Genomic DNA, 21,986 nt, shown 5'->3' on the forward strand with positions numbered 1-21,986 from the left:
AAGAGTCCTATCAAGGGTGGGCGGCTGGGGGGAGGGGCTGTGGGAGCTTGGTCGGCCAGCCCCACCCCCTGATCAGGCCAGTTCACTGGCCACAGTGGGTGTGATAGGGACTGGTTGTTGATCATTATGGTCGTCACGGTTGCTGACTTTTTATATATATATAGATAGATAGATAGTGTAAATGCTGTATAATAGTGTGCTGCTGAGCATGTCTTCCCAACTCTAAGTTCAGGGGTATCATGTTGGAGTTTGACATGATTGGAGTATTGAAACCATCAACATTGGCAAATGCTGAAGTCAGCCAATAGTACAACTGGATAGCTGGTAGGTAAACATTTACCAACAGACCACTGGATCACAACCACCTTTCTTCAGTATTTGTTAACTATTATTGCAAGGATTATACTTATATTGGGAAATTTAAAGCCTAAAGTATTGCTAAACTTTGTTTTGTTTTGCTTAATCCCTTCACCATTTTCCTATATAATTTTAATCAATGTTGCCCCAATAAATTCAATAAAAACTAAAAAACAAACGACGCAAAAGGAGAAGTGGTGGACTAAATTGATATGATTGTGGTCCTCTATCAGCAACAGTGAAATTTTCTACCTTAGCGTTTGAGGGGTTTTACACTTCATCGAACTTTTGCATGCAGGGTCACTACAGGATCCAGACATGACTTTGTTTTGAAAAATGATTTGATCCCTAGCCAGTTTGGCTCAGTGGATAGAGCATTGGCCTGTGGACTGAAGGGCACTGGATTTGATTCTGGTCAAGGGCACATGCCTGGGTTGCAGACTTGATCCCCAGTAGGGGCCTTGCAGGAGGTAGCTGGTCAATGATTCTCTCTCATCATTGATATTTTTATCTCTCGGTATCCATTCCTCTCTGAAATCAATAAAAATATATTTTTAAAATGATTTGATTCTTTTATCTTCCCCCATCAAAACTTTCATACCCTATTTGTTTGTCCTCACACCTGTAAGTAATATATTTACTTTTTGGATTCCCACCAGGATTTACATGTGACAATGGGTTCTTGTGTTAGCCATTCAAAACCCTGCCCTTTTAATGATTGCTTACTAGAGCACTGCATCTCTGGGGCTGGAATGCCAGACAAATGGAGGGTGGGTGGGGAAGGTGGGAAGACATGAAATCCCACCACTGGTTTTACCTATATTTAAATTAGTTCTGGGTGTTACAAACAATCTTGTCTTAGGCTCCAGCAATTATATCCCCATGAAAGCTACTTCTGGGGAAAACTGTTGCCTTTTGTATAATCACCTAATATCAAATCACCTTATGTAAACTAACAATAAGATCAATTGTTCTATCTCCTGATAAAAAAGAAAGTGTGAATCTATCATGCAATTAACATTGTTTATAGACTAAATGAAAATATTTCTCTCATGTATACATGTTATTTGCCAACCTTCATATATTTGTGGATACTATTGTGATAAAATGCAAATCTTTAAAAGTTGTTTTAGAAATAGTATGTGTTTCTTTCAAGTCAGGGTATAAAACATACAATTACTGTTATGTGGTCACTTGAACTATTGCCATTATCCTATATAATAAAGAGGTAATATGCAAATTGAGCCTCACTCCATCATGCTGTCACAAGATGGCTGCGCCCACAGCGGAGGCAGGGTTCCCATAACACAAGATGGCTGTGCCCACAGTGGAGGTGGGGTTCCTGTAATGAGCCATAATGAGTGATCAGCAGGGACCTGAGGCTGTGTGGTGCTGGGTTGGGGTGGGGGACCTGAGGCTGTGCCCCTCACCTGCCGGGGCTTGATGGGGGACCTCAGGTCACACCTCCCACCCTGGTGCTGGGCCAGGGGACCTGAGGCCATGCCCCTCGCCTAATGGGGCTTGATAGGGAACCTCAGGCCACATCCCCCACCTGATGGGGCTTGATGGGGGACCTGATGCTGTGCCCCCTTCCCTGGTGCTGGGCCGGGGATGTCAGGCCATGCCCCCTGCCCTGGCAACTGGGCTGAGAAACCTGAGGATGCATCAGGGGGCCTGAGGCTGTGCCCCCACCCAGGAGGGCTTGATGGGGGTCATGAGGCTGTGCCCCCATCAGGCAGGGCTTGACAGGGTACCTGAGGCTGCACCCCCTGCCTGGTACCTGACCAGGGGACCTGAGACTGCACCCCTGCCTGGTGGAGCTTGACGGGGCATCTCAAGCTGCACCCCCTGCCTCGGCATTGGGCCAGGGGACCTGAGAGTGCACCGGGGGGCCTGAGGCTGTGCCCCCTGCCCAGTGGGGCTTGACAGGGGTGGGGCCAGCAGGGTCTGGATCTCGTGCGATTTCAAGGAGAGCACAGGTGGGCGGGGACTTGACTCTGGGCCTGTGGCATTCCCCAGACTCTGACAGGAGGAAGATTTTCATATACATTTTACTAATTTTCTTTCATCTCTGACACTTCAGTTATAGAGAAAGGGCAAATAGCAATATTAATATATTTCCTCTAATTAATTTCTTTTTAATGTGCACAAATTTCACGCACCGGGCCACTAGTGAGTCTATAAACTGAATAGAATCTTGATGGATATACACTGATTAAGAGGCTAGAAGAGTCTAGTGGCATCAGATCCTGGATATTCCAATGTTTAGTGAATCTAATTTTGATTTAGATAGAAGAAGAATGTCCAAGCATGGAAAGGTAATAAGATTGAATAATCAGATTCTACTGGTAGTTTGGCCACTGATTTGACCAACTCTGTTTTCATCTCTATTTCCACTAAAACTTATCCATTAGTGGTTTAGAAACACTGCTGGGCTTCAACCCAAGAATCAGTATTTCTCTTCTGGGCTTTCATGGCACTTAGTAGGAAAACCCCTTATCACAATGTATTACAAGTAACTGTACAATTTCCACTCTCACATGGATGGAGAAACCTAAGGTTAAAATCCACATGTTTTTTATCTTTTTTGGGTCAGCATTAAAATTTTTTTTTTATTGATTACAGAGAGAAAGGGAGAGGGAGAGAGAGATAGAAACATCAATGATGAGAGAAAATCATTGATCAGATGCTTCCTGTATGCCACCTACTGGAGATTGAGACCACAATCCTGGCATTTGCCCTGACTTGGAATTGAACTGTGATCTCTTGGTTCATAGTTTAACGTTCAACCACACCAGCTGGGCAACATGTCTTTTATCTTTAATGGCCAGTGCTGAAGAGGAGTGCATTACTCATTCTGAGTTATCAGTGTCTTTATTTAATTCAATTACTCTGAGGATAAAAACAAATGGAAAACATACATCGAAGTGGTTTGTTAAGTGTGAAAAAAAAATACACATACCGTATATTTATATACATGCACACACACAGCTAAGGTATGTATTATCAGAAGAATTATTTTTAATTTTTTCATCTTTTTTTTCATTTATTGTATAAATATTTACTGTTTGAGCTGGTGAGTAGTGAATAATTAGAGAAAATAAATCCATTGGTGCAACAGCAAACACAAGAGTCACTGCTCTGATATGTAATTGGAGGGGACAAGGTTTTCAACCTAAGGTGAACCTCTCTTTTGGATGAGGAGCATCTTAGCAAGAAATAAATGAAGTTTTCAGAAAGTCAGAGAAAAGGGCACCTTGATTAGGAAGGGGTTAGCCTTGGGTGACACCAGAGCACATAATGAGAACCAGGGGGCCACTAAGGGAGTCACGTTTCCAAAGCTAGGCACTCTGTATCCACCAAATGAGCCCAAGTTCCCTGCCTTGTTTATTTCCACATAGTAGACTTTTAAAAAGCTCGACATTTGCAATAAATTCGTAGATTTGTTGTCTTAAAGTAAGTGGCGCTAGTAGTACTTTCTTGATAAGTGAAGTCTTCACAGTTTACTGCAAAATGTAGGTTGGTAAATTAAAGTGTATTTGCAGAAAGAATTTGGCAGAATATTTTAAATTGGGGCTATTTTAGAAAAATCCAGGGTAGATGAAAGCTGAGAGAATGCAGTGATTCTGAGGACCAAGTCACTGGAAAATCTAAAGATTTTCATCTGGGGGAGGAAAGTGTAATCAATAAACCTGATGTTTAATTCCAAAGGGAATAGGCTTTCAGGAATATAATGCACGCGCGCGCACACACAAATACACACACACACACACACACATGCCTGGATATCTCTTGATCAGAGAACATGACCTGGCTACTTTGCCTTGAATAGAAAGCCATGTACTTTCTTGTGTTGAAAGCCCCACTCCTGGCTCCCAAGACTCTGTGTTACTTTCACAGTTCTTGCAGCTTCTCCTGGGTATGGGGAGCACCCCCATAGTGGTCAATGAGAGCTTTGGTAAAGACAGGGGAGCATTGGGGAGTCACTATGGTTGTCATTCAGAGGCACAGAGGGAAAAAGCTAAGGAAACTGACAGAGTTCTTCCCAACCAGCTGGTCCTCTGCCTCCTCACAGAGCTCCTTCTGTGAGGGACTAAGCCTGGCTGGGTCCCTCAGGCTCATTGTAGTGCCGTGTGAAGGCCTTTCAGCCTCTGCATCTGCCTGCATAGCACAGCCTTGAATGTCTCATTGCGGAAGGTGAAGATAAAGGGGTTCAGAAAGGGAGTGAGGACTGACGTCACCAAGGCTACAGTCTTATTGACTTCCACAGAATGTGCCTTGTCAGGCCTGACATAAAGGAAGATGGTGCTGCTGTAGCCAATGAAGACCAGGGTGAGGTGGGACCCACATGTAGAGAAAGCCTTCTGGCGGCCACTGGCAGAGGGGACCCGCAGCACAGTGTTCACAATGTAGCCATAGGAGAGGAGGGTCACCAGGAAGGAACTGAGGACAAAGGCCAAGGCCATCACAAAGTCCCAGAATTCCAGCAGGCTGGTGTCTGAGCAGGATAGCTGCAGCAGAGGTGCATTGTCACAGAAAAAGTGGTTAATGATGTTGCCATGGCAATAATTGAGATGAGCCCGGGAGAAGACAGTGGGCACCATGGTGAGGAAAGGAGCTGCCCAGGCAGCCCCTGCCAGCCGGACACACACAGGCCAGCTCATCAAAGTGCCATAGCGTAGTGGGTGGCAGATGGCCACAAAGCGGTCAAGGGCCATGTCTGACAGGATGAGGAAGGAGGTGGATCCCAGGGAAAAGTAGAAGTAGAATTGGACCAGGCAGTTCCTGAAGGAAATGACCTTGTGGGGGACCAGCAGGTCTGAGAGCATCTTGGGCACTGCAGTTGTGGTCACCAAGATCTCCAGCAGGGAAAAATTGCCCAGGAAGAAGTACATGGGAGTCCATAGGTGGGTGTCAGCTATGACAGAGACTATGATGATGGTGTTTCCCATGAAGGCAAGAAGATAAAGCACGAGGAAGGGCCCATACAGCAGAACCTGCAGGTCACCAAAACAAGAGAAGCTCAAAAGGACAAATTCAGAAGGGTGGCTCAGATTTGCCATGATCCAGAGGCTGGGTCCTGCATGGAAAGGAAACAAGGGACAGATGGAGAGGCAGAGATAGCAATAGATAGATAGATAGATAGATAGATAGATAGATAGATAGATAGATAGATAATAGATGATAGATATGTGAGGAGGGGAGAGAAAGGGAGAGAGAGGGAGAGAGAGAGAGAGAGAGAGAGAGAGAGAGAGAGAGAGAGAATCATTGACTCCAAAACAAAGATAGAGATAGAGATAGAGAACAGGGTGAAATAGGCAAGTAGGTGTTCAGTGATAAACAGAATGGCAGAGAGAGAAATATAAAGATAACGACATGGGAATATGAGAATCAGGGGAGTTAAGGAGTCATAGAAGTAAAAGCATAGGAAGCCATTGATAAGGTGAAAGAAAAACACAGAGGAGCAGATTAATGAAGAAAGACAACACAGCAACAGACATGGACATTTAGGCAAAAGGCAAATGAGAAACAATAGGAAGAGCAAATATGTGAGAGGGGAAAACCAGAAAAAGAAAAAGACGGGGAAGAGGGAACACGGAAAGAAAGAGAATTAGTGTGTCTAGAGCAGCCGTGGGCAAACTACGGCCCACGAGCTGGATCCAGCTCATTTGAAATAAATAAAACTATTGAAAAAAAAAGACCGTACCCTTTATGTAATGATGTTTACTTTGAATTTATATTAGTTCACACAAACACTCCACCCATGCTTTTGTTCCGGCCCTCCGGTCCAGTTTAAGAACCCATTGTGGCCCTCGAGTCAAAAAGTTTGCCCACCCCTGGTCTAGAGTGTGTGTACAGTAGGGGTCTGTGTCATGACCCAGAAGCTGCGCACCAACCTCTTTCAAAAGGGTCCCTTCAAGTCTTTCAGGGCTGTCTCTCTGTTGAGGATTATCCCTCATGCAAATTGCTCCAACTAGGATCAAGCAATTAATGGAAAGTCAGAGTTTTGAGTCAATCAATTTCTTTAGGGAGATCTTCTAGTATTATTTGCAAAGATAAGGAGCAGAAAGGACACAGGGGGTCACAGAGATAAGCCTCAGGACGAGGCAGCTGCTCTGCCAGCAACTGGAAGGTCATCAGCTTTCTGCCCAATGGTGCTGCCTTGCTGCTGCAGTCTCCCTGTGCCTCCCTGACTCCCCTCACTCTCACATGGTGGTTGGTGGAGGCATGACCTTGGACTGTGCTTGAATTCTGGTGTAACACTTGCTTGTTGTGGAATATCAGTCTGCTCCTCTCTATGACTTCCCTGTCTGGACCTTTATTTACTCAGCTATAAAATGAAGCTAATAACAGTACTAGCTTCCAGGGCTGCTGCAAAGATTAAATGAGTAAACTACTCAGTACAGTGACAGCACATGCTAGGGGCTCAAGCAGCTCTTGTAATTGTTCTCATTGTTCTTGCTACAGCTGCCAGTGAACTCATATTGCCTTTGCCCATCATCTCTCCACCTTCTTTGGGGCCAACAAGCGTATGAAATGGGTGTGTATGTGTGTGTGTGTGTGTGTGTGTGTGTGTGTGTGTGTGTTAATATTTCCACGGCTTTATGCTGTTCATTGGAATTTTAGGTCACTGAAAGGATACTTTTTAAAACTGACAATTGTCCAAAAAAGTCAGTACTGTGTATAGGTATACTTTAGCCTTCTCTCTGGCCCACTAGGGCTGCACCTGAGACTGTGTCCTGATCACCAGCAATGGCATTCCAATTTAAAGAAGAGGGTTTGGCCCTCCACCAGTTTTATACCCATCTCACTGACAATCCTTAACACTAGGTCTAAAATCTATACCCAGCCCTGATGAAATTCAAGCCCATCCTTATGTCGGTGCTACAGAGCCTGTCCCACATGCAACTCTAAGCCACTTACCTTAGTCGCTAAGCAGTGTCTCCTTCTGGAGCCGCTTGCATTAAGAAATCATGTCTAAAGATTCTTGCCTAATGGGTCTACTCTGTGACATGAGCGACATAAAATATGTGGTCCATTGCTGTTGGCAGGGTATTGCAGCTGGCAGGGATGTACTGGCGTTGCAGCTGGCAGGGATGTACTGAGGCTTCTGCACAGCTGGAACAGTTGGCACTCTGGGTGGGTGACATCTCTAATCCTTATGCTGACATCTTAAATAAAGGCTTACCCTGTGTCACCAAGTCCAGGACCTGGAATGTGAGACAGGAGTCCTTTTGGAGCCAGAGAGTAAAGATGCTGTTTCTGTCCCTTCTCTTCCAAGCATGCGTGTTCTTGGATCTCTCTATTCACTGTCTCCAGGCCCTTGGTTTCTTGATGAGGTTTAGAGCTGAGCTTATGCTGGATGGGAACTTAGACTCTGGCAGAGTGATCTCCATGGGAATGATGGGAAACCAAGGGGTCCTCAGGGGATTATGAGACACTAGTGTTTCTGCTTAGGTTAATGAGAAGTTTGTTCTGAGGAAGTAACATTTGAGAAAAATATCTGAATTAAGAAAGGGACAGAGACCTAGATACACGTAAGCAGCTGGTGGCTTAGGATTGGACCCAGGGCAGTGCCTGTATCCTGGCCCTTTTCTTCTTCCTCCTAGAATTTCCCAAGTAAAATGAGATGATAAAGGCACAAAGGAATTTTCCAGCTGGACTGTGATTATGGCAGCTGAGGTGCATGACCAGGGTTAGATCCAGAGTTTCCACTCAGAGATTTCTGTCTCCCTTTCATATCCAAGGTTTTGAAATCTGGGAAGGAGGGAATGTAGACCCTGGGCCATAGCAGCTTCTTGTCTGAATTCTCCAGTGTCATCTCTAGAAGTTGGGAATTGAAACAGTTAACTTAGGAGGAGACATCTTCCTTTCAGAGGAAGGGTGACATCTCCACCCCTGATAGACACATTTTGGGAATTGTCCAGACAGAAAGGCTTGTCTCTGGCTCCTTTGAGAAGATGCACACTTTGGGGATGAAGGTGAAGGCAAGATGGTAGAGGACTGGGCTCCCCAGTAGACTTTGAGTCACCATTCATTCTCTCAGAGCTCAGTCTTTATGGATGCCACCCACATAGCCCCACCCACACCCCCAGACTGAAATAATGACAAAGTGATATCAAGAAAAATGTTTCCAGTGAAGACAGGGAAAATGGGTTCTGGGTTCAAAACCCACAAGGGTGGGTCAGGGTTGGCCAGGGTTGGCCAGGAAATCTCTCTGTTGGTCCCACAACTTTAGCTGGGTTTTTATGATGGAGCCATTGATAACAAAGAAGATTTTAGGTCTTTCAGGACAAAATGGGGGCTAATGGTAGAAAGCAGCATATAACTACTAGGGACCTCAGGCAGGCAGAAGGGAGGGTTTTCAAAGCAGAGTTGGAGGCAGGACATCTTGAGAATTGAGACAAGTGTGTGGCTGGGTGTGGGCTTTCATGACTGCGTTAGTGTTCTATTGCTTCTGTAGCAAAGTAAATGCTACAAAGTGCTATTGCTTCTGTGGATCTCAATGCTACCACAAGTTTGGTAGCTTAAACACTACCCATTTATTATCTTACAAACCCTACAGGCCAGAGTTTGACACAGGCCTGAGTGGGCTAAAATCATGGTGTCACTAGGGCTGGGCTCCATTCTGGGGGTTCCTCGCTTTGTCCAGGGCCTAGAGATTGCCCACATTCTTTGGCTCATGGTTCCCTTCTACCATCTCCAAAGCCAGCAACACTGCATGTCTCTGACTCTTCTCTGATCATGGAATCTCCCTCTGACACTCAGCTGGGAAAGGTTTTTTACTTCTATGCATCTCAATGCAGCCACCTGGATCATTAAGAATAATCTCCCCATTTCAATATCCTTAATCAGATCTGCAAAGTCTTTATTGTTAAGTAATATTACAAATTCTCAGGGTCCAGGCATCGACGGCTTTGGGGCACCATTATTCTGCCTGACCGCTGGCCTCTTGGATCACCTATTCCAATATTACAGGTTGAATGAGAGCCTGATGCTTCAGGGTCCTCACCTGTGAAGTTCCCCCTGCTAACCCACCATGGCGCTAACTCCCCTTGGCACCCACTCAACCACCCTAGACACTGAGATTGTCATGAGCCACTCAAGCTCATGGAGTAATCAAAGAGGAGCACTTAGTTACTGTTATTGATAAGAACCATCCACATTCATTGATATGGTAGTTATTGAGCACCTACTTTGTGCCAGAGTGCACTTTATTCAGCTCCAAACTTTTGTCTTTGATTATGAGAACTTCGTGGACAGAGTGATCTTTCAAAGTGTATTTTTGAGTCTCAGAATCTCAGAGTTGGTAAGATCTTCACAGGTTCCTCCGGCCAACCCTCTACCCTGTGCATGGGTTCCCTGCTGAAAGCAGCTCTTTCTGTTTTTCTGACCAGAATGCTGAGCTAGGAGTCAGGAGCCCCAGTAAATTACTGTGTGACCTTTGGCAGCCACTCTCTCTGGGTGTCAGGCTCATTGTATGTAAATAAGCTGTGGAGGACATTTTCTTTCCATCTCTGACATTCTCTGGCCCTTGTTAATATCATGAGTCTTTCTAATCTCTTGTTCTCCCACCCCCAGATATGGCTCTCTCCCTGCGCCAGCCAAGGGAGAAAAGGCATTTTTTACCCTGACATTTATCTAAGCTGATTCTTCTTTCTCTTTCTTCCTTCTCCTCCTTTTTCTCTCAATCTCTGTCTCATTCTTCCTTCCTTCCTTCCTCCTTTGCCTTTATTCCAAAGATATTTTTTTGCATTCACAAAATATCTTAAAAACCTAGATTTATAACATTTGCTTTAAAAAAATAAATTTCATATGGTTCAAATAGACTTAAATGTAAATTCCACTTGTTACTACAAGTAGAATATTTTTCTTTTGTAATGACCTTGGAATATGACAATAGGTTTTTCTCGGGAAAACACAGGTCCCAGGCTACTAAGACTGTTACATTTATGTAAAAAAGAAATATTTATGTATAGAAAGATATAAAAATAAAAACATGAAGTAAAGGCTCACTTGATTTATATATAAGGTATCCCCCCAAATGTATAAGACAATTTGAATAATTATAAAGGCATTGTTTTATTAAAATGCATTTCATTTTCAAAGTTGAGCTATCAGCTTTTAAAGTATGAATGCGTTTTTGGGGACAAGTTCTCTTGCAAATCAATAAATTCCCTGAAGAGAAATATAAAGAAATTTTAAAAATATGAAGATGTCAACCTTATTAAAATTAAAGAACAGGAAATTTAACAAGAATATTTTTTGAACAACAGTGATTTTTTTTCAGAAACTGTGCTGAAAATATAGCAGTGGACATGGTCTCTTCCCTGATGAAGCATATTTAATGAAGACTGATGTCACCACATGAAATGAAAGCACATATTCGCACAGACATGCACAAATACACACACACACACACACACACACATAATTACAAGTAGTAAATTGTCTCAAGAAAGGAACAATGAGGTTATCTTGGGTCTGAGAGTGATCCTTGGGACAATTCCTGAGGAGGAGTGAGGAGATTCTGGGTGGAGGTGGAGGTAGAACTGTGATGGGTTGTGCCAGGGGCTTCTATGCCCCCGGTGCTCTGGAGCTACGATGGCCCTGACAGGTTGTCCTGACTCATGTCCCAGTGAAAACATGGGGGATGGACATTTGCATGTACAGGCCACTGGGTATGGGCTGCCTTAGGGGAAGGGCTACAATCTCTGGGTGGAGGGGGGGATTTCTCTTTGTCTGAGTGCCATTTCTGGGGATAACTTCAGCTAGGAGCTGAGGGATGACAACCTGGGTCCTGAAGAGGGTCTAAGCAATGCACACAGCAGCCACTACAGTGTGTTTGAAGAGCACCTGGCAGGGAAACTAGTTTGTCTGCAAAGGTTAGCAAAAAATAAAGAGTGATCATAAATGACACCCGGCATTCACTAGGCATAGCAGGTGGGAATGGAATGTGCACTGAGAAATGAACCGCATGCAAGAATGCCCACCAATGAAGTCTGCAAGAATGTCAGTGTTTCTGGGCACCAAGCAATAGAGGATGAGTAACTCGTGGTGACATTAGGGAATAGCAGTTTAGAAGCCATGCAGGCCTTGCAGGGCTTGGGGCTTTATCCAAAGGGCAGTGAGAAGGTGTGGATCAGAGGAGAGACCTCATGTCATCTGTGTTTTAAAGGTCACTGAGGCTGGTACGAGAGAACAGCGTATAGAAGGGAAGGCAAGGGTAAACCTAAAGGCTTTATGGCAGGTGAGGAAGGATCATTCCCTCTTTTTCTGATAGGGACTCAAAATTTGGGGTAAAGCACAGCTGGAGTTGCTCAGTGGTTGAGCATTGACGTATGAACCAGGAGGTTACAGTTTGATTCCTGGTCAGAGTCACCTGTCCAGGTTGCGGGCTCCATCCCCAGTGTGGGGCATGCAGGAGGCAGCCAATCAGTAATTCTCTCTCATCATTGATGCTTCTCTCTCTCTCTCCCTCCCTCTCCCTTCCTCTCTGAAGTCAATAAAAATATCTCAAAAGAAAAAAGAAATACTCGAAGTAATAACCCTACTACCTACTAGGTCACCAAAATGGCTTTTTCTTTCTCTGGGCCAGGATAACTTCTCCTCTTGCCTGTGTCCCCAGTATGTTTATGTGGGAAAAGCAGATATACACATAGCATGGCTTTGAGCTTGGACCAAATTGGAGTTTGGACATTCATCAGCTTTACCTGCCTGTGAAATCCAGTACGGGAAGCTATATTTCCCTTACTAAGGCTAGTGTGGCCTTTAACTACTCATGATGTCATTTGTAAAGAGTTGATTCTGACAAAAAATTTAGCTTTGAAGAGGGGCTCATGACAAAAGGTAAGGAGTAGAGAGTCCCTGCAGGGAGCTGCAAAGCTCAGCAAGCTATTAAAGTAGCTGCATTTTTGCTCCTCACTTCTTCACTTTGGGCAAAATGGAGATGAAAGGAAAATGAGAGCATGTCCACCAATGTCCTGATATTTTATTTTATTTTATTTTTGTCCTGATATTTTAGATGAGAAAACCAAACCCGGAGGGCTGAAAGCTCACACTGAATATGACACAGCTAAGAAGTATGAAAAGGAATGAGCATTCAGGTGTCTGATTGCAATTTCAATGGTTCATCCATGATCTTGCATTGCCTTGGGATCCTTTCACTTTCACCAGAGATTTGCACTTTAATGCTGCGCTCTCAATCTAATAAGCTCTACTGGTGGGAGATATGTATCTTCCTTTTTTGTTAATTAAATGGATTAGTTACAAAAATTGTACAGGTTTCTAGTATACAATTCTACGCTGTCTTCCCTTTTACAAAGAAATGTTTCTATACCGTTAAGGAGTGTTTGCAGAAAGTTACTAAAAAAGTTGATAGAGTTTGGCTAAGGAGATACCTGTCTGGAAGTTACTTATCACACTCTGACATATTTTAGGGTTACTTAAACCCTCTCCTCATCCTTAGTTTGTTTTAGTTTCCCCATCTCTGCACCTACCCCACAGCCAGATTCTACTTATCTCACTTTGTCTGCTTATTCTAATACCTTCTGATTCACTCCAGTGTTATCTTTATCCTTCACCAGACTTTATTCATTTCCCTCTTCAGCAAGCCCCCAATGAGGAACTATTTCCCGTGTTATATACTTAGAATTTATTTAAAAAAATATTTTCATCCAGGCTGGTATGGTTTAGTGTCAACCCATGAACCAGGAGGTCACCAGTTTGATTCCTGGTCAGGGCACATGCCTAGGCAGTTGATGAATGTTTCTCTCAGATGTTTTTATCTTTCTATCTCTATCCCTAACTCTCTCTCAAGGAAAAAAAAATATTTTCAACTTCATTAAGGTTAATTTTTATACAATAAATGCAGTTATTTTAAGTATGAATTTCAATGAGTTTTTACAAATCTATACACACATCTAATCATCAGCAAAACCAATTTTGAAACACGTGCTTCACTCAAAAGGTTTCTTTATGCCTTTTTCAAGGCAATCTCATCTCCCACTCCAGCCTCAGGCTGCTTTCTGTTGTTAAAGAGTAGATTTTTCATTCCTTGAGTTTACTATGGAATTACAAAGGATTGACTTTATGTCTGATTCTTTTGCTTAATAAAATGCTGTAGAGACTTATACATGATGATGCATGTATCAATAGTTCATTTCTTTTGATGGCTGAGTAGTATTCCACTGTATGGAATTTCCACCATTTATCAATCCATTCACTAACTTGGTTCTTTGAAGTTTATTGTGAATAAAGCTGCATCAACATTCATAAACATATCTTTGTGTGAATATAAGTTTTCATATATCTTTGGAAAATATCTAAGAGTGAAATTGAATTGCAGACTTGTAAGGTAAGTATGTGTTTGACTGCTATTGTTCATACCATTGTTCATTCCCACCAGCAATGTATGAACATTCCAGTTGCTTCATATGTTTATCAACAGTGAGTGTAGTTAAAATCAATTTTAGATATATGTTTTGGTCTCTGTTTAAATTTTCTATTTTGTTGGTCTAGAGATCCATAGAGCTACATGATATGTCAAAAATATAGTCTTTATTACTGAATCATTATAGTAAGTCTAATTTTTCCTGATTTATTTTTATTAATGTTTAACTTACAGTTGACATAGAATATTATATTAGTTTCAGGTGTACAACATAGTGCTTAGACATTTACAAAACTTACTATAGTAAGTTTCTAAGTAAGGTATTGTGAGTTCCCCAGCCTTGTTCTTCTTTTTGAAAATTATTTGGGCTATTCTACATTTTCACATTTGCACAGAAATCTTAGAGTTAGCTTTTCAATGTTAACAAAAAGCTTCCTGGGCTTTTTATTGAATCTATAGTTGGGAGACAACTGACATGCTAACAAAATTGTGTCTTCTGATTAACGAAAATAGAATGTGCTTCACCTATAGGTCTTTAGATTCTCTCAGCGATGTTTCTAGTTTTAACTAGTGTTCTGGTGCACGGATTTGTGCACATTGAAAGGAAATTAATTAGAAGAAATAATATTTTAATTTTGCTATTCACATCTTGCTAATGAAAAGAAAATAGGATTCTACCAAGTCTCCGATCTACCTACTCCAGGACTTCTGTGAGGATCAAATGAGATGAGGCATGGGAAAATGCTTCACAAACCTTTGGTTGACCTGTAAAATGTTTGCACCTGACTATAAAGCAAGTTGGGTTCTGCCGGGAGCCGGTCCATCCTTGCTGTTTCAAGGGACCTGGCATATATGGCATACTGTTCTTAATATATTTTGCTCACCTTCTTGGCACTATGTGTTTTAACCAAGGTCACCTCTCTGAGAAAGGGTGTTGCTCCAGGTAGGGATTTTCCCCTGAAGTTAGGGAGGGAATAAAACCTCTTAACTGCCAGGCGGGTAATTAATCACTTTAACTGCGAATAATCATGCTTAAGTACATAATCTTTACTGCCTGGAATGGAGATAAGAAACGCCCTAACTTTGGAATAGAGGTTGATAGGATTAGAATCAACTGGTATAAATACAGATGTAACAAGACAGAACTTAGAACACAGAACTTAGAAGTCATAACCTACACAGAACCTAGAGACAGAAGAACTTCGCTGGAGAGAACATGGCAAAAGATCCTGGACAGAACCTGGCTACAGAACTTGGTTAGAGAACCGAGACAGAACCTGGCTGAAGAACCCGGCTACAGAACCTGGCGACCGTACCTGGCTGGAGAACCTAGCAAGAGAACATGGACACAGAACTTGGCTGGAGATTGTGGCTAAAGATCCTGGCAAGGCTGCTGATCAACTGAACGCTGTCTCCGTGTCATTCCTTCTTCACTGACTCCGTCCACACCTTTGGGGACCCCTGGACCTGCTGGGGCAGGACCCCAGCAGGGCTCATGGGCTGAAGAAATTCCAAGGAGGCTAGTTGCTAGGGAGAGGAAGCCGGGAATTGCTACGTGATGTCATTACCCGGTGCCCACAGCCACTGTTTCTGGGCTGGGCTGGGCTGTGGGCTGCATTTTGTGCCATAGGGTCTTGGCAGCATTGGCTAAAATTTGGTGAAGTGTCGCTCCAGGGTGGTGGCAGGGCCTGTATCTAACTTGGGGGAAGCCAAGTGTTGGTTTGTTGGCACCAGATCCATAGTGCCATTTATTTTAAAACTAAAGGCCCGGTGCACAAAATTCATGCACTGTGTGTGTGTGTGTGTGAGGAGGGGGGAGGGCGGGTGTTCCTCAGCCCATCCTGCACCCTCTCCAATCTGGGACCCCTCAGGGGATGTCTGACTGCTGTCTGACTGACAGCAGTTGGACATCCCTCTCACAATCTTAGATCACTGGCTCCTAACTGCTCACCTGCCTGCCTGCCTGATTGTCCCTAACTTCCCCCCTTCTGGCCTGGTCGCCCCCAACTGCCCCCACTGCCAGCCTGGTTGCCTCATGCAGCCTGCTGTTCAGACATTTTGCCGTCCCTCACTAAACCCCCTGCTGGCCTGGTCGCCCCATGCAGCCTGCTGTTCGGTCGTCTGTCTGGTCATTTAGATCATGATGGTCTGGCTTTTTATATATTAGGATAAGCATATTTATATCATTTTTCATAATGAAAAAGGAAACAGCAACTAATAAAGAATGGGACATCCATATAATGGAATATTACACACAAAAAAGAACAGGAAATAGGTAGTAAGATGGAAACACCTTTATAATTGTTAAGTGAGAGAGAAAAGTATGTAAAACTGATTTTCACAGCATTTTCTTGAAAATAATATGCAAATAAAGGCTTAGGAAATTCCTCTAAGATTATGTGGTAATCTGGTTGCACCTGGGTAATTTGAGAAATTGTAAGGAAGATTATTCTTAATTTATACACTTCTGAACCAATTGATATTCTCAGATTTAACAGATATACTTGAAATACCAAAATCCAGATACATGTTTTATGACTCTCATTTTTTCTGTCTCCCTCCAGAATCAAGCAGATTTCCAATTTGCATTTTTGTCCGTTATTCCAGGTGGTAAATATAGATGCCCACATTCGGCTGTCCTTATGCATTCCCCACTTTGAAGTGCCCAGCTGGTGGTAATCAGGGACACTCTATAGAAATCAATGGCTGGACCAATCCTGCTGGAGTGCCTGCAGATGCACATATGTGAAAACAGACAATACCAGAGAGGGGAGTAGAATTTAGGGGTAGCACCTCCCACAGTGTTCTGGAGCGCACACAGGGTTAGGAACAGAAGCCTCTGTAAAATGAGTGAAGGAGAAATCAGGCTTTACAGGGGATTTTTTTATGAAATTGAGGGTTTGACTGAGACCAGTGTGCAGGCTTCTGTGGATATCGGTGTGCATTGTAGAGGTCAGTGGTAGTGTCTACTATTGCGAGGTGGGGGCTGATTTTGGTTCTGAACAGCTAAGAGTATCCCAGGAGAGAACTGTATGAAGGGCAAAAGCTGGGATCTGCTTAGAGTTTTTTGAGACATTTGGAAACAGACTTTGGGGCCTTGGTATTGAGAAGCCTCTGGTTGGTGAGATTTTATGTTTTCTCATGAAACAAAAGTTTAAAAAGTTTTGAAACTTAATTGGTCAAAATGGGCATAACTAAAAGTTTGTGCTTCTCCCCCTGGACTGATTGCTTAGGGACAGCATGAACCTGGGCTTAATAAGAACAGGTATCTCAGTGACTAGTCCCCTTGGGAAGGAAGTGAGTAGGAGGAAATAGGGGGAGAGAGAGACCCTCAGTTTCCCACAGCACTGTTATTTTGGGGCTTTTCCCTAAGCTCTTATCTGAGGACAGTTTCTTTTTTCATCATGAGTGAAGACAGCAGCATGCTGCTCTGGCTCCTGTGCATGGCTGATCAGTAGCCAGATAGAAGTTAGCTTTGGCTGAGCCCTGGAGAGCATTAGAAATGGTGGTGAAGCCTTTCCATAGAGGTGAGTGTCTTCAGGTTTCTCCTTTATGGAGAAAAAGGTAAGGTGGGATGTTCTGGGTCTGGTTTCTGTCTAACACAGGGACACCTAAAGCATGAGGAGTGGGCTAGGAGAGCATCAAATTCAGGCTTCTCTGAACTGATGCTAAGGATAGACACAGCTCCCTGACTTCTCTCAGGATCTCTCTCTCATCTCTCTTCATTTGTTAGTTATGCATAGATTGTGGTAAAGCAGGCCGCTGAGCTCTTCCATTAGTTCTGTCCTTGAGGCATGTTTGCCCATCAGTAAAAGATCCACAGTGGTATTGGGAGGTTGCATCAGAATGGGAAGGGAGGAAAGATAAATGGTAATGTAAGGCAGGAAGGGAGACCAAGAAGAGAGGCATTGAGGGATATAAGACCTGTTAGCCCTGGACAAGACCAGAACCTACTTAGTCATATATCATATGTCCATATTCTCATTATCAACAAAATATTTTAGCATTACTGATTTGGCTCATGAATACTATATATATGTCTTTGTCCTAATGGAATTATATTCTAATGTTATAGATGAACACTGAATGAATGAAAATAGGTTTTCTGACCCTCTTTTCTTCCTTGCTTTATTTTTATAGCATGATTAATAAACTAAAACTTTATATATAAATTTTACATACTTATTTTGTTTATCGTGTAGCCTTTAAATCCTATATGAATAGAAACTATTTCTCAGGAGGGCAGGATCTTTGTTTGCTCCAGCATTTTTTCATATGAATTAAGGAATGAAATAAATAATGAATTCTAACATAATATCAGGGAGTAAGTTCTGTGAAGAAAACTAGAGTTCAGACTTGATCAAGTCCTTCCTATCACAAAAAAGGGGTTAGGCGAATAGGAAAGAGCCCTCTAAGGAGATGACATATGAATACTGGGATGGGTGAAGTGAGGGGTAGAGATCTATTTTTATCAGTGCCAAGTGCCATATTTCTTTTCTTCCAAGACTTTGGAAAGAAAATGGAATGAGAGAAAAGTGAATCAGCTCTGGGAAATTATCCCAGTCTCCAGAGGTCCCATTTGGAGATCTTGCTGCTCTGTAATATAGAAGTTATAAGATCTGGGGAAAAGCATAGATGTTTTCTTAGACCCCCTGTTTCTTTTCTGCTGGTTGCAAGATGGGTCTGGGTAGTACCAGTGTGGATGAGGGCTGGGGTTCAATGTCTTTCACATCACCTGGAATGCCATTATATGGTCTGATACAATTCACCTAAGAAGAAATAGGACAATCCCAGCACCTTTAGGGGCTGGTGATTCAGTTTCAAAACTAAGCAGTTTAAAATGTCATAGCTTCTGTCCCCTGGAGAAGGCACTTCCAGTGGGGAAAAAAGATAAGGAAGGTGTGTGTTTTTTTTTCACACTAATACAGAAGAAGCTGCCTTCAGCCATTCCTGACAGTGAGATTTGAAGAGGTAATATTTGGGTCTGTCTATATGCAGAGCATAGTAGTAGTAGCAACTCACCTGATCATCAGGAGAAAATAGTTTCTCATCCTAAACTGTCTCTCTTCTCTTTTGAGAGCAGGAGAGCAGGACCATGTGGAGCAGTGCCACCTGTCTTTTGGTATGTGAGTTTCACAAGGAGCAGAAACAAGGACTAAATGATGAGCAATCACTCAAGAGCCACTGAATTTTGTCTCCTTGGCTTCCCTGGCTCTGAGGAACTACACCATATCCTCTTTGCTACCTTCTTCCTCTTCTACTCAGTGACATTAATGGGAAACACGGTCATCATTGTGATTGTTTGTGTTGATAAACGTCTACAGTCCCCCATGTATTTCTTCCTTGGTCACCTCTCTGCCTTGGAGATCCTGACCACATCCATTATCATCCCTGTCATGCTTCGGGGGTTGCTGCTCCCTGGGATGCAGATAATATCTCTAGCTGGATGTGCCACCCAGCTCTTCTTGAACCTTGCGGTGGGGACCACAGAGTTTGCACTAATGGGAGTGATGGCTGTGGACCGTTATGTGGCTGTGTGTAACCCTTTGAGATACAACATCATTATGAACAGTCACACCTGCATCTGGGTGGTAATTGTGTCATGGGTGTTTGGGTTCCTTTCTGAAATCTGGCCAGTTTATGCCACGTTTCAGCTGACCTTCTGCAAATCGAATGTCTTAGACCATTTTTATTGTGACCGAGGGCAACTTTTCAAACTATCCTGTGATGACAGCCTTTTCACAGAGTTTATTCTTTTTTTAATGGCCATTTTCATTATCATTGGTTCTCTGGTACCAACAATTGTCTCCTACACTTACATCATCTCCACCATCCTCAAGATCCCCACTGCCTCTGGCCGGAGGAAAGCCTTCTCCACATGTGCCTCCCACTTCACCATTGTTGTGCTTGGATATGGCAGCTGCCTGTTCCTCTATGTGAAACCCAATCAAAGGCAGGCAGCCCAGTACAATAAGATAGTTTCCCTGCTGATTTCTGTGGTAACTCCTTTCCTGAACCCTTTCATCTTCACTCTCCGGAATGACAAAGTCAAAGAGGCCCTTAGAGATAGTGTGAAACGCTCCTGTCAACTTTTCAAGTATTAACTGTTTGTCAGTTTTGGGTGGGGGTATGATCCCTACTGGGGATTATTTACTAACTTAGGAAACCCTAACTGCACTATCACCATTACCATTATTACAAAAGTCAAGTGTACCATTCCTGATCATGCTATGGAAGCAGGTAAGTCAGGTAAGAATAAAACCCATGCTGTGCCCTAGAATGTCATAGCTTCAGTTTCTACTTATTTCTACTGATGAACTTCTTGTGGTGTGGGAGGAACTAGAGAAAGAAAATATGTAATTTTGTGTAGAGTTCTATTAGACCAATTCATTTGCTTATAATTCATTTCTCAAAATGAATTTCTGGGCAGAGGTAGGAAGTGATGTGGGAGGTGAGGTGAGAGGTGCTCACTTTGTTTCTTCATCAAATGTTGCTAGTTGCTTGTCCTATAATTTTATGCAATTTGTTGAGAAGATGAACATATGCATTTTGAATATCCCCTGGTTCTCTTTTTCTGGTTGAATATATTATTATCCTGGCCCCACTGATACTGCAACGTACATATAGTGTACATACTTTTTTCTACAGAAGCAGTGGAGGGTAGTGACATGGAGTTTCTAATGCTTCTCATTCTGAGAATCGTTGTGCTACAAAGAAGATGCAAATATTTGGGTATAAAAATGAGGGAAAGTTCCTTTTACTAAACTTCAGGGAAAGTTCCTATTGCTCAAACCATTCCTCTTTGTGGCATGTATGGGGATAGGCACAAAAGGAGAGGCTCATTGTCCTCATATATAGTTTCTTTGGTTCTTCAACATGTCACACATGCCTCTTCTCTCTGCCTTTCCTGCCCTTTGTTTATCCACTAACTTTTCTGTTTCTTCTTCCTCTCTCCCTTTGTCTTCCAATCTTCTTCTTTTTTAAAAAATATATTTTATTGATTTTTTACAGAGAGGAAGGGAGAGAGAGATAGAGAGTTAGAAACACCGATGAGAGAGAAACATCGATCAGCTGCCTCCTGCACATCTCCCACTGGGGATGTGCCCGCAACCCAGGTACATGCCCTTGACCGGAATCGAACCTGGGACCCTTCAGTCCACAGGCCGACGCTCTATCCACTGAGCCAAACCGGTTTCGGCTGTCTTCCAATCTTCATGTTTCTTTTATTCTTTCCTCTTCCTCCTATTTCACCATGAGCAAAGGCTCTGATCTCCTCCTGATAATGCGTTCTGATTCCTCCTCTCCTTCTTTATCAACATTTCTATCCCTCTCCTGTAACTCCAGTGATGCAATGTTCCAAACTACCTCTCTGAATTCCCTGGTCAAATTTTCTCAGAAGAACCTAAGGAGAGTAGAAAATTCCTGTAGCTGAGTGTAGAATATGAGAGGTGAGAAGGATTTGGGGCCAAGGGGCAAACATCTATCGCTTGTGTCAAAGCCCAGGTTTTTCTATTTGTTCTTTGATTCTGAATGAAGTAAGGTTACTATCTGTATCTGTCTGCCATAACAAAACCCATTGACTGGATGCATTAAAAAACAGAAATGTATTTATCACAGTTCTGAAGTCTGGGAAGTTGAAGATCAAGGTTCTGACCGATTCAGTTTCTCATGCATGTTCTCTTTGTGACCACCCTCTCTGTGTGTTCTCACTTGGCTTTTCCTTAGTGTGTGGATGTCGAGAGGGAGAGAGGGAGAGAGAGAGAGAGAGAGAGAGAGAGAGGGAGAAAGAGAGAGAGAGAGAGAGAGAGAGAGAGAGAACCATCTCTGGTAGCTCTTCTTAAAGGGACACTAATCTTATCCAATCAGGACCCCACTCTTATGACTCATTTAACCTTAATTACTTTCTTAGAGGTTCCATCTCCAAATACAGCTGCACTGGGTTTCACAGCTTCAACATATAAATTTTGAAGGGGACACAGACATTTAGTTAATAACACTGTCATTCTGCCCCTGCCCTGCAATCCAAGCTTATACTCAACCAGAATGTCCACTTCATCTTCACACTGGGTGCTGGGAGACAGATGTGTCTGTCCTCTAGGGGCTCTCATTTCCCCAGCTGCAGGTGTCTCCGATACAAAAATGAAATAATATCCTCACACATACCCCCTCTACTGTACACACACCTTGAAACCCCATAGCTTCTTGTTCTATTTATTTATTTTTCTCTCTGCTCCTC

The 21,986-nt window shown here is 43.0% G+C and overlaps 2 protein-coding genes across 2 annotated transcripts; one reads left to right on the forward strand and one right to left on the reverse strand.

The window, feature by feature from the left end:
- Positions 1-4,423: 4,423 nt before the first annotated feature.
- LOC102752690 (olfactory receptor 6V1) lies at positions 4,424-5,432 on the reverse strand. Its single transcript, XM_006767988.1, has one exon. It carries the CDS (start codon positions 5,418-5,420, stop codon positions 4,476-4,478), a length of 945 nt encoding a protein of 314 aa, XP_006768051.1. The 5' UTR covers positions 5,421-5,432; the 3' UTR covers positions 4,424-4,475.
- A 13,477-nt stretch (positions 5,433-18,909) lies between these two features.
- Positions 18,910-19,854, forward strand: LOC102756777 (olfactory receptor 9A4). Its single transcript, XM_006767997.1, has one exon. The coding sequence runs from the start codon at positions 18,910-18,912 to the stop codon at positions 19,852-19,854; it is 945 nt and encodes a 314-aa protein (XP_006768060.1).
- Positions 19,855-21,986: the final 2,132 nt, after the last annotated feature.

Source organism: Myotis davidii, unplaced genomic scaffold (assembly GCF_000327345.1).
Source record: "Myotis davidii unplaced genomic scaffold, ASM32734v1 scaffold22, whole genome shotgun sequence".
NCBI classification, from domain to species: Eukaryota; Metazoa; Chordata; class Mammalia; order Chiroptera; family Vespertilionidae; genus Myotis; species Myotis davidii.

Bases quoted from the DNA above. Each gene is read 5' to 3' on its own strand.
- LOC102752690 (XM_006767988.1), bottom strand. From the start codon at position 5,420: ATGGCAAATCTGAGCCACCCTTCTGAATTTGTCCTTTTGAGCTTCTCT.
- LOC102756777 (XM_006767997.1), top strand. From the start codon at position 18,910: ATGATGAGCAATCACTCAAGAGCCACTGAATTTTGTCTCCTTGGCTTC.